This window comes from Mustela nivalis (genome assembly GCF_964662115.1).
Source record: "Mustela nivalis genome assembly, chromosome: 17".
Taxonomy (NCBI): Eukaryota; Metazoa; Chordata; class Mammalia; order Carnivora; family Mustelidae; genus Mustela; species Mustela nivalis.
In genome coordinates this window covers 55,157,960-55,175,033 of record NC_139036.1, presented here as the reverse complement: position 1 = coordinate 55,175,033, position 17,074 = coordinate 55,157,960, and the positions used below count along the sequence as shown (strand labels likewise).

The 17,074-nt window shown below is 56.8% G+C and overlaps 1 protein-coding gene across 2 annotated transcripts in view; it reads left to right on the top strand.

The window, feature by feature from the left end:
• SDK2 (sidekick cell adhesion molecule 2) overlaps positions 1-17,074 on the top strand; it is a 249,400-nt gene that overhangs the window by 103,191 nt on the left and 129,135 nt on the right. For both annotated transcript variants that reach the window (XM_082707630.1, XM_082707629.1), the window contains exon 2: positions 13,628-13,787. In XM_082707630.1, coding sequence (XP_082563756.1) covers positions 13,628-13,787 — 160 coding nt within the window. The remainder of the gene's footprint in view (positions 1-13,627; positions 13,788-17,074) is intronic.

Genomic DNA, 17,074 nt, shown 5'->3' with positions numbered 1-17,074 from the left:
GAGAGCCCTGCATGCACATCCCAGTGCCCACCCCGGCCTTCGCTGTGGCCAAGGCTGAAACACTTCATGTCTCGGAGCATCTGTTTTTCTATCTGTACAGTAGGACAGTTGCACCTGCCCGGGCTCAGGGACCACACACAGAGTACACAGAAGACACTGGCCCTCAGAACCATGGACAGAGACTGGACCCCGGGCAGGACCCTGACTGAGGGTCCCCTCTCTAACCAAGCCAGGAAGGAGAGGACAATAAATGCATGACTCCCAGGTCACCATCTCTGGATGGGGGTGTCCCTACTGGAAAACGGGGACACAGGGAACATCTCTTCGACTCTCTGAGCCCATGAAAGCTAAACATCCCACCCACCGCCTTGCCCCAGTCATCAGGAGAAGGAGGGGAGACCATGCAGCAAGCGGGGAGGCTGCTCACACGGGCGGTGGGCCATGCGGGGTGGGGGGGTCGTGCTGCTCTCCTTCCCAGAAAGGCTTGGCTTCCGGGGAGTGAGTTGGGAACGGCCACGCAGGGCCATCCGTCATGACGGGGCCTCCTGCCAACCTGCCAATCCTGGCGTGCGGGGCGTCGTCAGTCATCATTAGCGGAGCTCGGCCCCGTGACAGAGCGGCCAGCACGACGCTGCTGTGAGGCCACGGAGGGCACGTGGCAGCCTGTGTGGAAGGGGAGAGAGAAGGGGACGTGACAGGTTGGGGGCAGGGCGGGCTAGGGATCAGAACAGAGTGCCTGGAAGCAAGAAAGCTCCCCTTCATTCATTCATACCGTCCTTCGTTCCGTGCCGCGTGCCCCGTCTGTGCACAAAACCAGGTTAGGGAGCGAAGGAGCCGTCGTGGCCATCGTGAGATGCGTCCTGTAACTGCTTCGAGTCCCCTGGGGATTTCTGACGTGTAGACGTGCCACCGCGGTTACCGGCATGACAATGGTCACGTGTGGGCTCAAGTGAGCACAGAGGGGGCTCACTTCTTTCGGGGAAGGGGCATCTGTGAAACCTTCAGAGAGGACGGGCTGTGAGCCATGATGGCTTCTTTTGGGGTGGGGGCGGGGGGAGCCGGGGGGAGTTGCCCAGGGCTGTCCTACACAGTGCCGCAGCCAGCTGGTTCAACAACAGGAACATCTCATCTCTTGCTCTTGGCGGCCAAGTCCAAAGTCAGGTTGCCGGCGGATCTGTGAGGGAGAGAGGGAGAACGCTTCCTTCCCTCTGCCGCTTCCTGATGTTGCCCACAATCCTCCGCCCCTTGGCAGGAGCCGCATCCCACCCTTCGTGCTCACGGGGCGTCCCTGCTCCGCGGCTCCGTGTCGGTCACACCCGGGCCCACCCGCACGTGCTGACCTCATCTTCACTTGTTCATGTCGGCAAAGACCTCACTTTACAAAAGGACACGGGCCAACACGCAGCAGGGGGTATAGCAGGAGACCATGAGGAACATTCCAAAGCACCTCGACCTCGCTCCATTGAGAGGGGCACCTGGGGCTCCCTCGGGGAAGAGGCTCTCCTAGCATCAGCCGGTCCAATCCCCAGGAAAGCCCGGGTGTGACAGCTAGATATGGAAGAGAACAGAGGACATCTGTCAAGCCCTCAGTCCATTTTACAGAAGGGGAGAATGAGGCCAAGAGCTTATCAAGTGACGCGAAGTAACCTGGTATCCGAAGAGCTGGGCTCAAACCTTCCCTTAAACTCTTCTACCTCAGTTTCCTCATTGGCCAACCAGAGGGGCTGGCCTAGGTGCTTTCTACAAATGCTTCTTGCTTGAAATACTTGGAGCCTACAGGAGGCCATGGCAACTAGGGTCTTGCCTGGGGTCAGGACCCCACAGGCAGGAGGAAGGGTGGGGTCTGGGGTCGGGACAGACCCCAGGTCCGTGTGAGCTGGGGTGCCATGGCCATGCTTTTGGTTAAACCTGGCCTGTCATTGATACGCATCCTGTCTCTGTCCCTGGCATATGCCCTGCGGTATCTGCTGGGAGCCCTCTTAGTTCTCAGGAACACAGAGTCGAGTTAGGGAAGCCAGGGGTGCTACTGGCCAGAGAGGAAACCACCTGTGCTCCCAGGTGGACAGCTAGCCAGGGGTCAGCAGCAGGGTGCTGATACCGTCACCTCCCCCCGAAGCCCTGGGTTCGGCCACCGTAGCACACAAAAGATGAGTTTTCGAAGCAGCCAAGTGAAGAGGCAGGGCGGGGAGCCTGACAGGTTCGGGTGCAGGGGTAAGTTACGGGGGGACCTATGCCTGTCCTGTGCCCCTTCCCTCCACCTCCCCTGCTTTCTGCAGGCTCCCTCGGCTCCCCAAAGCAGGACCGTTGGTTGCTGCGCGGAAAAGCCACCTGCCACCAGGCCATGTGAGCCCAGCAGCCAGGCCAGGGCGAGGCGGGCAGGGGGTTCGGGCGGCCTGTAGTTGACCTCTGCCCCTGGAGCTGTGCCCACCCACTGTCTTTCATGGCTTCAGAGTTCACACTCTGGCTGGCCTCGGATGCCATTGCGTTCTGGGGGAGGAGCAAGGGAAGGAGGTCCTAACGTCCACCCAGGCCACTCGGGGCCACCGACCGCAACAGTGAGTCGGCTCCCCCAGCCTCCAGGGCATGGCTAGGAGTCTGAGCTTCGGCACAGATAAGAGGATGCACGACATCAGTGCAGAGGCCCCACATGTGGTGAGCGCTTGGCGGACCTTGTGTTCCCAGTGTCTAGCTTCTGTCACAGCGGGTCCTAAAGAAGGGGGTGCTGCAGGACCCCTCCCCTCATGCAAGGGAGGAAGGGACAGCTCAGGAGAGCCAGGGGCTGCCTCGGTGCCCAGCAGCCTGTGAGCGCGGAGGTGGGGCTCACACCCTGTCATCCACCTGCGAAGCCAGCGCTTCCTGTCCTCACGGCAGGTGGCCTGTGGGCTTGGGCTGTCCCGGGAGGGGCTTCCAGCCCTGTGCCCGTGACACTGCTTGCAACCCCCCCACCCTCCACATCCGCAGCGGACAAGGGAGATGCCCCTAAGTGTCCCGGCACGTGAGAGAAGGTGGAAGGGACGGGAGGAAACCAGGTGACTTCTGGGGACGAGAAGGAGCACGTACAACCGCTCGACCTTCTGGTCTCCCTCCGAAGGACCGGCTGGGGCTGGGGAGACAGAAGACGCAGTGGGAGCCCTCGAGGGGTGTAAGCAGAGCCATCGGGGCCAGGGAGAGACCTTTTGTACCAGATTGCCTTGTTTGTTTGTAATTGAGATCAGACTCGCAGAATATAAAATCCGCCACTTTAAAGCGAACAATTCATTTGCCTTTAGTACCTTCATGGGGTTTGCAAGCACCATCCCTGTGTAATTCTGGAACACTTTCATCGCCCCAAAGGGAGACCCTCGGGCTCATGAAGCGGTCACTCCCCACTCCCCTCTCCCGACCAGCTGGCAGCCACCGGTCTCTGTCCGCTCTGTGGATTCACCCATTTGGGGTATTTCGCCTACAGGGAATCCTACGCCTACATCTGCCCTGGCCCCTCGGTGGGAGCTCCCCTAAGCAGCTTTTAATGTGGAGCCCCCAGGCGAGTGACTGCCCCCCACATAAGGGGCCTCAGTCACTGCCGTACCCCCACAGACCCCGTGAAGTTTGGAGGAGAGAAACAGGGCTGCTTTTGGAGACAGAGGCACACTGTGGATCCGAGGACATCCAGAACCCTTTCGGAAACAGGAGGAGGGACTGACTGTGGCACTCACCCTGGGGGCAGCAAGGGCTTGGTCTCTGCCAGCCCCCGGGGCTTTCTGCCAGTGAGTGCCAGTGAAGGGGACAAGGAGGACTTCGGGGCAGGAGCTGAGCCCAGCGTCCAGGGGTGGACGAGGACCTGTCTCCCTCCAGATCGGACATGGCCCCCGGGGCGGGGGGTGGCAGGGAAGGCGGGTGGCACCGGTGCCCACGGGCGGGGCCGGGGAGGGGCAGGCACATGCGGGCGTCCGCCTGTAAGGCCGCTTGTAAATTGCTCCGGGCCGCGTCTGCTGGAAGGGCCGGAGAGCCGCGTGGCGTTATTATTTATGGTGAGGTACAGAGGTACCTGCCAGGGAGGGGAACGGGCCGGGTGCTGCGCAGTGTGGATGGCAAATTGAACTCCAATTTTCTGCTCCACAGTCTTTGCTACACACCACAAAGCGCGGGTACACCGGGGTCACCAGCCTGATGGATATGTGTGCTTCCGCGGCGGGTTCCAGCTCGCGGCTGCGGAGGCGGGCCCGCCGCTCTGGTTCCCCCACCCCCACCCCGTCCCGGGCCCAGCCTTGGCCTCCCTTCCAGCGGTCCAGACACCGCGCTGACCTCAGTGGAGATCTGAGGCCTCGCAGGGAAGCAGGCGGCCGCGGGTTCGAAATCCCGGTGACCTCACGCCACTCTGCTCTGAGCGTCAGGGAGAGAAGTACAGGTGGTAGTGATGCTGTCCCCCAGGTGGTTGGGGACTAAACGAGGAAACACAGGGAGGTCGGCCTGGGTGAGGTCTTCAGCAAACCCCTTTCTTTTTCCCTTCTTCCCCGGCTGAGCTTTCTGCCTTGGTGCCAGGGAAGGGAAAGCAAGGAGAAGCCACTAGGGTTGGGTGGTAAGCGCCCATCTGGGGATGATGAAGCCGAGGGGGAGCCCCCAGCGTGCCCGCCCTGCGCCTCAGCTCTGGTGGGTATCAGAGAGTCGATGACCAGTGCTCGGTCAGACCCCCCACTTCTGTCTTCCCTCCTTTCGGGTCCTCCCTTCCAGTGGACCATCTCCTTTAGGTGACGACCATTCGCAAGGGCAAGAAACAGGAGGAAAGGGGGTTACCCTTGGAAAGCATGCTAGCTGGAGCTCAGGGCCACTTGTCCCCTGTGCCTGGCACAGACCTCGCTGCCCTGTAGCTAGTGGTGCCATCACTGGGCAAACTAGGCACCAGAGACCTCCAGGCCGTGGGCTCCTGGAAGCATCTGTATCTCGGCTTCTCAAGGCCCATGAAAGGTGGACGTTTCCCCATCACGAGAGCTTAGGAGACAGGCCAGCTGACGGTGGTACCCTTGTGACAGAGAGAGCTCACCGCAGGAATCTTCAAGACCCGTGCCCTGTGGGAGTGCCAGGTGCCAGTGGGACAAGTCTCCACAGGCCATCCAGGCCTTGCAAGGCAGCTGAGCTGTGGCAAGCCCCTTCGTGGCCAGGGGTCTCAGGTTCCAGCCATAGAACCGGAGAATTGCTCCAAGCATGTGCCCTGCCCTGGGGTCCCCAGGGGAAGATGAGCGTCGTCCACACAGCATAATGGGGCTTCTTGGGACGAATTCCAGGAGTTCGTGAAATTTTTACTATTGCTGTATTTGTAGCTCAAGTGACTCTGAACACAGTGAAATGACAATAGTGCCGTTCGGCAAAAATATTCTCATCAGTGGTGTAAGTCTAAGCTCTAAACCCTCCTGATGAAATTTAAGAAGTAGCTCCCTTCTCTGTTGCTTGCAAGATAAATCTGGCAGAAATGAGAACCCTCTTTTTTCCGCATGAGGCTGGGGATGCTTTGGCGTTACGTAGCAGCGCGGTCCCGCTGGAGGCCCTGGCTGTGACATGGCTCGGAGAGGTCTCACCGATTAAAGATGAGGGCGGGCCACTGGTGCCCAGCACCAGTCTAGCTCAGCCTTCTCGCCAGGCCTCGGAGGCAGCCGCTGCCCATACCCCGATTATCAGGTTGGGAAACTGAGATGCAGAAGGGTTTCGGATCTGCCCAGGGTCCGAACACAGCTAGTGAGTGACTGAGCTGAATTTGAATCCAGATAATCCTTCCTGCTCCAGGGCCCAGCAAGGTCACAACTACGCAGATCTTGCAACATTCAAGCCAAGAAGGAACGTAAAGATTCCCCCAGCAGTAACAGCCAACAAGAGGGAGGTGACCTGGCCACATTCAACGGCAAGTTTGTTTGTCCACTTTTTCACTCATGGATCTGGGCCCTTCTGCCTGCCAGGTGCACTGCTGGGCTCTGGGACCGGGGAGGCGAGGAGGCCACTGTCCCCATCTTCCAGTGGAGACTAGCCTGGGTGCCACCACACCTGGGGCTATGATGAGTATCTTCCAAGCTGTAAGGGAGGTATCCTCCCAAGTCTGAGGGATGTGGAGGAAAAGTGACAGAGGACAGGACATTTGAGCTTAGAAGGGACAAAGGACAGAAACTAACATGGATTTAATACCTACATTTTCCCAGCAAAGAAGGAAAGAAGGGGCTCTCCAGGAAAGGAAATGGCATAAGCAAAGGCCCTGGGGCATGGTAGACATGGTATGTCTGAAGAAGGTCGTGGTCCAGACCAGCGGGACTCCGGGCTCCAGATTCCCTTGCTAGTGCTCTTTGTTCTCCAATAGGCTGCCTTAGGCGGAGTGACAGACACAGGTCTCTGTAAGGCATTGTATTCACTTCCTAGGGCTGTCATAACAAAATACCATAAATTGAGTGACTCAAACAGTTGTGGAGGCCAGCAGTCTGAAAACCAGGGTGTTGGCAAGGCCACACTCTCTCTGAAGGCCAGAGGGAAGAGTCCTCCCTTGCCTCTTCCTGCTTGTGGCGGCTCCCAGCAATCCTTGGCATTCCTGGGCTTGTAGGTGCAGCGCCCCAGCCTCTGCCCCCTCCACCCCCTGGCTATCTTCTCCCCGTGTTTCTGTTCCCATGTGTCTCCTCTTACAAAGACACCAGTCATTAGGGCACACCCGACTCCCTTGGACCTCAACTGAACTAATGACAGCACAATATCCTGTTTCTAAATAGGGTCTCATTCCGGGGTTCCAGGTTGGACATGAATTCTGGGAGGGGGAGGGACACCACCATTCAGCCCGGTTCAGGCATCAACACCTCTTACCCTGGACGTTGATGAGATCGGCTACCATGGCTACCTTGGCTACCATGTTGGGTCTCATCATCATTCATTCACCGCTCATGACTTCATTCATTCATTTCCTGAGCATCTCCTTTGCCTTGGACTCTGCCTAGTGCTGGGGCCCAGAAGAACAGGAGGCACCTGCCCAGCCCCAGTGGCCTCTCCGTGGTTTATATTCTTTTCCCTCTGACTTTTGGCTGAATGTACCACGGGCCAACCTGGTGGGGTGGTGGGCTTGGGGCATACACCCTTCCTTCCCCACCCTGGGTGCCTCCTCCAGACTAACGGTTCCCCGGGGCCATGTCAGGGCTCAGTGGCCCTGGCCACCCCGGTGACTAGGCCCCCCTAATCAGATTAGATGTGTATTCAAACAAATTGACGATCCGTTCCATTAGATGCTTTTTGAACACGCTTTTCTGAGCGAGAAATCCATTCGGCGGCAGCTGTGGAGGCCGAGGCGTAATTGATTGTCCCACCCTCCCAGGCCCCGGCATCAGAAGGTGCCTGGCTCCTGAAGGTCACTGGCGGGGATTAGATTAAGGAGGGCGAGAGCCTTCTTTCCTGGCTAATGAAGCACTTGGCATGCAGGCGGCACTGGGGCTGAGCTGGGCCAGGCATCTGCCAGGAGACAGTGGAGGGGCATAAATTAGCATCTCATTTGTGGGAGGCAGAAGGGAAGCCAGAAGGGAGGGCCTACGGGGCTGGGGTCCTGCTGCCCTGGCTGGGTAGGGTAGGAGCAGGCTTGGCCCTGCCAAGCCTAAGGATGGGAGGGGAGGAGGGAACATCCGTGGGTCCTGTGGTCTTTCTCAGGCATTCAGAGAGTGCCTGCTGGCACCTGCCACTGTGTGTGGTCCCCAGACGTCTCCAGAGGACAAGGGCTCCAACAGGAGCACGCATGGCAGCCTGTCCTTGTGCCCACAACACTGTATTCCTGAACTTTCTCTGGCCCGGGCAGTGCCAGGCTTAGCACCCCTACCCCCACCTGGATTTAGGTGGAAGAGGGACACACGGGAATTTCTGATGTTATGCAGAACCCTGCAGTGCCTGTGTTTCTACCTCATCCTGACCCTTTGCTCAAGACCTTACAAGCCATCCCTAAGCAAGACTCCGTTCTTGAGCCAGCTTGCCGTGGCCGTGAGGCAGCTGAATTTGGATGGCTCCGATCTGAGACATCTCTAAGATGCAGGAAATGATCATAGCACCCCCTCCCCATTTCCCCACCTCCTCCCTGTGGGGTCACCTCCAAAGGTCTGTTCTGCAGAGGGAGCAGCCTGGAGGTGCCAAGCATGGAGCTCCAAACGTGGGGTGCGTTAGCTCACTTGGCCTTCCCAGCAGCCTCTGGGGCAGGCATTGCCTTTTACTGGCAAAAGGAGTAAGGCTCCAGAGTTAGTCTGCTCGAGGTCAAACTTGAGTTAGCATAGGAACTGGGATTGAAACCCAGATTCTCTTCTCCCACTGGGACCTACAAGCCAGATCCCTGGGGAAGGTTGGCACCCGGAGGCTTGAGCGGTGAGCAGAGCTGTTGGGGGTGGGGCGCCCCCTGAGCTCTAACCCCTGCTCTACTTACTTAACCCTCACACCCACACCTGTTCATCCTCTGCATCCCTTATTCCCAGGCTTCCTTCCCTGCATCCCGCAAGCTCATAACCCCCTCCTGTACCCCCACCCCAAGGTGGCCAGGCTCTCCGTGTGTTCTGCTCCCGATGCGTTCCCAGCCAGCATGCCTCTCATCCCTGGATCTGATTCTGGGGCTGTGACATTCGAAGCCAGAGTGGGAATACCCCTGCCACACGACTAGCATAACCCCTGCTTGTGGCTTCAAAACCAGTGCCCAGAGATGGGCACCGTCCCTCACTTGCCGCAGGTCGGGGTATGAAGAGCTGGACAGCCAGGCATCAGATATGGAAAGATCTGGAGGTTCTGGAATCCACCAGATGTGACATCACATCACATCCGGGAGGCAGTCAAACGACTGAACCTTCTCGAGGGTCCGTCTTCTCATCTGTAAAAGGATAATGACAGCACCTTCCTTGGACGTTCTCATGACTCTTAAATGAAATGATGGAAGTAAAATGCTCCCCGTATGGAAAGTTCCAGCAAAAGCACGAAATAAAGGCAGAGGGAATAGAAGTGGGGGTGGGGGGGAAGTGGCGAGGGGGACCGCCGTGAGTCCCTGCTTCCTATGACCTAGGACCTGGGCAGCTCCGAGGAGCACAGGCTTTCCAGCCGGGACCAGCTGGGAGACCTTGGAGGTCAGTGCAAGACAAAGATGGTGGTGTAGAGACCAGGGCATGGTGGGGAGAGGTTTGCAAGAATCCCAAGGTCCCCCCGGTTCCCACACATTCCAGAGATGCCCCACAACGGAGCGGTCCTGTCTGTGTGCCGGGAGAGCTGAGAGAGGATTTGCCCCTGGAGGCGCGCTCTGCAGCTTCTGGCCCGCAGGGTGGCGGGTGGAGGTCTTCACCCTGGGCTGGCGAGACTCTAGCTCCAGGGCATGTGGGGTTTCCTGGGCTGGGAACCAAGCCCGGGCTGGCTTCGGAAATCAACTCCCAGGAGCGATGGAGGGACTCCAGAGAAAGAAGGCGTTATGTTGCTGCTGCGGGGCAGGAGGGAGGGGAGAGGTTGGAGTTGAGATAAGTTTCTCCGTGGGGCCCCGTGAGCCTGGAGCCTGGAGCCGAAGGTCAGTGGAGGGATTTACTGGGAATAGGAAGGGCAAGGCAGTCGGGGCCACCGAGATGTTACAGAAGAAGGAAGCCCAAGACTGAGACCTCTTGTCTGCCTCCAAAGGCAGCTCTTCCTTCGAGGGTCTCGGACTCTTGGTGGTCAGGGACCTCCGGCCATGCCACGTCCCATGTCTCGTGCACGCACAGGGCCTGCCTTTCCTCTGTCCCCGGTAGGACTGGCCCGTGGCGGCTCACCTTACAGCCTCACCAGTGTGGACGCAGACACGGGCATGGATCCGATTATAAGTAAGTGACCCATCCCCGTGTGACACAACAGAACTTACCAGAAGGTACAGAGTGAAAAGTGAGGCCCCTCCCACCCCGGTTCTTCTTCCCAAAGCCTCGCTGAGCCCAGTCTCTTATGTAACCCCCTAGAAAAAGCCTCTGCCTAGACAAGCAAATATATTTTTATGCTTCAGGAAAAAAGAACACACGGGGTGGCAGATGACACGTCCGTTCCGCACCTTGCTTGTTTTCAGTAACGGTAGTTCTCAAAAATCCATCCCAGAGCCCGATGCTGCCGAGAATTCTTAAGTTTGGAAGTGCTAACATCACTTTAACCACTACCGGCTTGCCGGACATAAGGGTCATTTTTTTGAGCGTTCTCTGATGCAAAGCGTAACAGTGCTCTGAGGGGCTGTCCCTTTGCCCACACATGGGTGTGTCTGCGAAGGAGAAGTCTCCGGAAGAGCTGGTGGATGGGGAGGGGGAATGCTTGGTGGTTTTGATGGCCCCACCAAGACCGCTCTCTGCAGAGCTGCGGTCCCACAGAGCCTTGACCGCACACCTGGGTCCCCGCGGGCTGCCCAGCACCGGGCACTATCTTGCTTTCAGATCGTGGCCCAAGTGATAGGGAAAAACACTATCTTACTGAGTCCATTTGCCTTTCTCTTATCATGAGGTTCAGCATCTTTGTCTGTATTTCATAGTTATTTGTAATTCTTTGCTGTGAACGGTTCATATCCTTTGCCCATTTTTCTGTTGGTTTGTTCATCTTTTTCTTGCTGATTTATGGGAATATTTTTTCTATCGGGAAAATGAGCTCTTTGTCCATGATAGAAGTTGCCAACATTTTCCCCGAGTTTGTCATTTGTTGCTTCCTTGTTTATGGGTATTTTTTTTTCCATGTAGAATTTTTATAGAGCTGAAGGTATCAATCTGTTTTATGACTTCTTGGAGTTTGTGTAGTACTTGGAAAGTACTTGGCAAATACTTCACCTCCTCGAGATTATATATTTTTAAACCTCTGTGACTTTCTTCTACTTTTAGAATTTCATTTTTCATGCTTCAAACATTGATCCAGCTAGCATTTATTTAAAGGAAAAGTGTGAGGAAGAGATTTGACTCCCCCCCCCTCCCCAAATGGCTCCCTGGCTGTTCCAAAGCCGTTTGGTGAATAATTGATCTTTTTCCCACTGACTTGAAATTCTGCTTTCACCATATATTAAATAATCCCATATGTATTGGGGTCTGTTTCTAGATTCTAAGTCTGTCATTTCATCAGACTACATGTATAAGAACACACCGTTTTAATTATTGCAGCTTTATAATATAGTTATCTGGGCTAATCTTCTCTACCTACCATAGTTTCTCAGATTTTCCTGGTTATTCTTTTGTTATGTTTTTAAACATGAACTTTAGAGTCACGTCTAATTTTAAAAAATCTGTCTTTCGTGTGTGTGTGTGTGTGTGTGTGTGTGTGTGTGTGTTTTCAAATGTTTAAGGGAATGATACCCATGTAATATTGATTCTTCTATCCACAGTTCTCTTCCATTCTCAGTTAGCTCCTTCCCACTAAGAAGGTGGCTAACAGGGTTGTTGTGTACAGTTGCACAAGTTGTATTCTGCATAAAGGAACAGCTGGTGCCTGCCCACAGGACACAAGCTCTTCTCTCCCTAGTCTGCCCATCTGCATGTACGATCAATAGTAACAGTAGCCACACCTCCTATGGCATGTTCCAGGTGCTGCTCTAACCTCTTCATGTTTTTAAATTTATTTAATCTACCCCACAAACGTATCCTCCAATTTACAACTGGGAAATTGATGTGCAAAAAGATTATAAGTTGCCCAAGGCTAATGATTTGTGTCACCCGCTGTGCATTCATGGCACAGAAATCCCCCTGCATGTAAACAGAACACACTTGAACACACAGACACATAGATACACACATATGGAAACACACCTACACGCATATGCAGAGACACGTAGACACTTGAGGACATGTACACAACACACCCATGAGTGCGCACACAGAAGCATGCTCGCACGCACACACACACACACACAGCTGTCCCCCGGCCCCAGTATCCTTTCCTTATCGGTGTCTTGACCTCTAGAGCCCGCACAGTGCTAGTCGCCCTGCCATCCCCTGCTTTTGGAAAACGGCAGGCCCATCCAGGAAAACCGGTTGGCAGAACTCCTGCCATTGCTCCGGGCTGGGGAGGGCCCCCCTCCCAAATCCCTGTATGGGATGGCGTGGGGGTGGGGCACCACACAGCAGGCCCTGGGGGAGGGGAGCCCAGGGGCCTGCCCGGCCTCCGTGTGAGGATGAGGTGAGCTGAGGGATGCAGGATGCTCGGGGCTGGGTGGTACCCAGCAGGCTGTCTCCGGAAAGGGCATCCCCGCCCTCCTCTTCCCAGCATCATTCTCGGCAAACCCTGGAATCAGCCCGTCCCTGTGCCCGTCGCTGGCCTCCCTCCAGGCTGGTGCCCAGGGAGCCTGGGGAACGAGCTGGCACATGCGGCCCCAGGACCAGATGGCCTGGTGAGCCGCTCTACAGAGGCGAGGGGCTCTGGGTGCAGAGCGCGTGTGCCTGTGTGTGTGTGTGCGTGTGTGTGTGTGTGCGTGTGTGTGTGTGTGCAAGCTCCCAGTCCGCCCGCCCAACTGACGTTCCAGCTCTGAGTCAGCCCCGCATCCCAGGGCCTGAATCACTGGGGGCTGGGAGTGTTATTGTTTTAAAACAAACGGGTGATGACAGGAACTAACAGAGGGTTTTTAAAAACTCGATTCAAAGGGCTCTTGAACGCTGCTGGGGAATAGGAATGTGCCTTTGAAGTGTGAATGTGCCCATTTGTCAACCAGGGAGCAGAGCCAGCTCCCTGCTCCCGCAGATGGGTGCCTGCTGGCCTCTGCCCGCTGCTGCTGCTGCTGCAGCCCAAGGTGGGCGAGGGACGGGGTGAGGGTGGGGACTGCCCCCACGCCCCCTCCCGCCCCCACACTCCCCAGAGAGTGACTTCTGAAAGACTTTGTAAGGTGGTGGTGAGCTCCAGGAGGGTTGACAGGCGCTGGGATGGGGTGGGTTCAAGGAAGACCCTCCCCAGGAGTCACAAGTCATCCACTCATCAGATGGAGACCAGGGCTGTGGGGGTGGGACGCAGTCAGGCCAGTTGACTGGTCCTCCACGCACATCACTGGTGCTGAGTCGTCAGACTGCTTGGGGCCAGGGTGAGGCCTTGACACAGCTGGGAACCCCACGTACAGACCACAGACACCCACTTCTGGCCAAATCTGGGTATAAGAGGACAGAAGGATCAAGCAGCCTGGCCGTGGAGGGGGCCCATTGGATGGACTCTACCCTTGATGCCTTTGAGGGGCTCCCCCAGCCTCAGGGGCAGGACCCAGCACACCTCTGTCACCTGTCACTTGTGTCAACCCACCTCCCTGTTTTCCTTGTGACATTTATATTCCCTTTGACCAAAGCGCCCCAAGGGCGTCCGTCCCTTCCTTCTGTCCTGGAGGGAGAAATCCAAGGGCACAAGGTATCCAGTGGGTGAGGATCCAGAAGGGAGGGAGACAGAAAGGACTGGAAAGAGGGACGGGGTGGCAGCCGGAGAGAGTCTGGCATGGTCTAGCAGGAGGGAGGCGGGGAACTGGTGGGTAGGCATGGAGGACTCACTCTGAAGATCAAGCTCTGAAGTCAGACCGTCCCAAGCTCAAGTCCTCCCCGGCCACGTGACCTTGAGCCTGTGACCTGGCTGCACCTGCTCTGTCAGCCCCCCGGGGTGTTAGGGCACAACATGAACCAGGGGAAGCTGAGCAAGAGATAACTGGTGGCTTTGGGTCTCTTTCCCACAGATGACGTGGCCCCCTATTTCAAGACAGAGCCCGTGCGGACGCAGGTGCACCTGGAGGGGAACCGCCTGGTGCTCACGTGCATGGCTGAGGGCAGCTGGCCGCTGGAGTTCAAGTGGCTCCACAACAACCGAGAGCTGACCAAGTTCTCCCTGGAGTACAGGCAAGCCTCCCCTTCTTTCCCCTCCCCTCCTTTCTTCCTTCCTGGCTGCCAGGGAAACCAGGATGGCGGCCCGTCTGGCAGGTTGGGGGTGAGAGTTCCCATGCCAGTGCTACTGGGAGCCTGGGGTGGCGGAAGTTGGGGGACACAGACAGCTCTGCCCCAAGAGTAAGAGGCCCTGCTCTGCTGAGCCCAACAGAGGATGTGTAGGGTGTGGGCCAGGGGTGCTACCTAGACGGGGTGGCCCATGCAGCAGGGAACGGAGCAGAGACAATGGTTGGGGTAAGGGAGCCCACCAGCAGCTGCTGGGCTGTGGTTGCACCTGCCACCAGAGCTCCACCCCCATCCCCAACTGCTGAGAACTCTGCTATCTCCCGGGGGCACTGAAGGGGCCTTGGTCCTGACACTTGGCCAGGGGGGAGGGGCATGTGGCAGCGTGGGTTCAGTGAGGGAATTCCCTGTATTTGGGGGCAGTGCGGGTGTGACACGGAGGTGGCCTGCCCTGGGCCCTGGGGCTTGTCCCCACTCCGTGTTCGTGCCCATGCCCAGCGCTCTGGACTGGCTCTTCCCTCCCCAGGACACTGCCAAGTTAGGGAGAAAGGAGAGCAGGGACAGGCACAGGGTCGCAGTGAAGGGGGTTTCTGCTGCCTGCGCTGCCTCCCCCAGCCCCTCCCTCCTGGCAGCCCCTCCCTCCTGCTCGATCTTCCCATCCTAGCTCTGCCTGTTTTTACCGGCTCCCAACCCTGTGGCTGGTGATTAATCCCCAGGCCTGATGTGCATAATCGGTTTTGTTGGGGAAACAAGATTGTCTTGCCCTGGGGATGTTGATACAGATCTCCCACCCCGGGACCAGAATGCAAATGAGAGGAGGGTATTTAATTGCTTCAGGGTCTGTTGCTTCCTGAGAACAGTCCTTTCCTTTGCGGAACACACGGAGGCCAGAGTTTGGGATGCGCCACCTTGGCAGCCCCAGCTTCCTTCTGCCCCAACCCTGGAGTGGATTGGCTGGGGGGTGCGGCCACTTTGTCAGAGGAGGGAGCAGGAGGACCCGGGATGGGAGAACCACCGTCCCCTCTGTAGCGTGAGAGCCCAGGGCCCTCCAGAGTCGGCCATTCTGGGCGGCGGGTCTCCAGGAAGCTCAGGAGGGAGACTGGGGGGCGCCCCCATGAGCAGCCCCTGGGGCGGTTTTCAGCTGGGGGCCCCCCCGGAGCTCTCCTGGCTGCCACCTGGCATTCCTGGGGCAGTTAGGGCAGTCTCTGTGAAGAGCCCCTGCCTCCTTCGGGTGGGGGACATGCCTGCATGGGAGCACCACGAGCACGTGGAGGGCACACCGCAGGTGTAAGCCTGCCCCTGGCTTCTGCTGGCCGGGAGCTGGGCCAGGATCCAGGAGGAGGAGGAGGCTCAGTTCCTCATCATTTTGTCTGGCCAACAATCCTAGGAGTCAGTTCAGTTATTTCTCCAGTTTGATGGGCAGGCTGGGGCTCAGAGACATGAAACACTTCACCCAAGTTCAGATTGTTGAGCTGGGTTCAAATATAAGTCGTCTGGCTGCAGGGCTGGAGGTCCTTTACGTCCCAGTGTCTCATGGAGGAAAAGCCAATTCCTTAATATGCATCCCACGCAACCGCTGCTCACCGCGCTCCGCCGTTTCTAGAAAACAGAGCAGGGGCGGGGAATGCAAGCACCGTTGACCCTTGAACAACATGGGTTGAGCTGCGCGGGTCCGCTCACACGCGGATGTTTTCGGTTCAGTACAGCACAGCGCGGTAAATGTGTTTTCTCTTCCTTATGGTTTTCTTAATAACATTTTCTTTACTCTAACCTACTTTCCTGGAAGAATGCAGTACGTAATGCATATAACGTACGAAATCCGTGAGGATTGCCTGGGTCTGGTCCTGCTCAGGTTTCCCGTCAACAGTGAGCTGTTAGTAGTTGCGTTTAGGGAGTCCAAAGTCCTGCGTGGATTTTCGACGGCGCGGGGGTCAGCGCCTGGCTCTCAGGGTAACTCAGAGTCATCTGGACTTTGTTTCCGACCTTGGTTGGGTGGCATTTTCAGGGGGACACAAATAAGCTTCCACTGGGGAAGCCCTTTTCCCTGAGTGGCCTTCAGAGGTCGTTAGGGTTGCTCCTGGAGACACGCACCTTACCCACTGTTACTCCCACCTGACGTAACACGCCCACGAAACAGGACCTTCCCATCCCAGGACCCGTGGCAGCCTCCTGCTCCCGCTCGTGCCCTCTGTGCTGCCTCTGTTCAAACCGTCCTGTCCCCTCTACTTGGAGTATTGCACCTTCTAGAACCTTCTTTCTCTCTCCTGCAGGGCCTCTTCAGAAAGCCTTTCCTGATAGTTCACACATGTGTTCTCAATCAATATCTCTCTGCCTCAGTCTCACAACACACGCACACTCAGGTCTGCCTCTCTCTGCCCTTTGTGATTATCCACAATACACCCCATTACACCTCCTGCCTTCTCTTCATTTATACGCGACGCTGCGAGTTAGCCACAGACCTGAGGTCAGGGCTTCGGGAACCTTGGCATTTCCGGGGTCCTCGGGGCTCGGAACGGAGAACTTGATCCTGCCCGGCGGGCTCTCTCCTCCAGGCCGCTCAGCAGCGGCACCTCTGGGTGCAGACTTCATTCTCATGTGGTGCGTGACACTGAGAAGTTCATGGTCACGGGCTCATACCCCCATGATTTTAGGGCAGATGGAGCATCCCTGGAAGTTCCACGTCGTAAGTCCCGGGGAAGGAGTCTGCTTGGTCCAGCTTGGATCGTCCCACTTATTTTTGTAAAGTTGTTTAAGAATTTGGAGACATCACATCCCTTCACCCCTAAGGAGAATTTCCCAAGAATAAGACGTTCTCCTATAGAGCCACAGGACAACGTTCCCACTGGGGAAATGTCACATGGATAGGGTGCCACGATCTCACATGTGGCCCAAACTCACATTTCTCTGTCCCGGTGATGTCCTTGTGGCCGTTTTTACTATTGTTTGATACCAGATCTAATCAAGGACCACACACTAAATCTGGTTCTCAGGACTCTTAGACTCTGTCAATCTAGAACCATCCCTCATTGTTCCTCCCGTCTTTCATGGCATTACCGTCTCTGAGAGCCCAGCCAGTTTTGCAGAATGTCCCCCAGTATAGACTTGTCCAGTTCTAGCCTCCGGATTAAACTCATGTTAATCCTTTGGGACAAGAATATTACCCAGGTGTGTGCCTGTCTCCGGGCTTCATATGCGAAGGCCCTCAGCATCCACTTGCCCCATTATTGGTGATGTTGGGT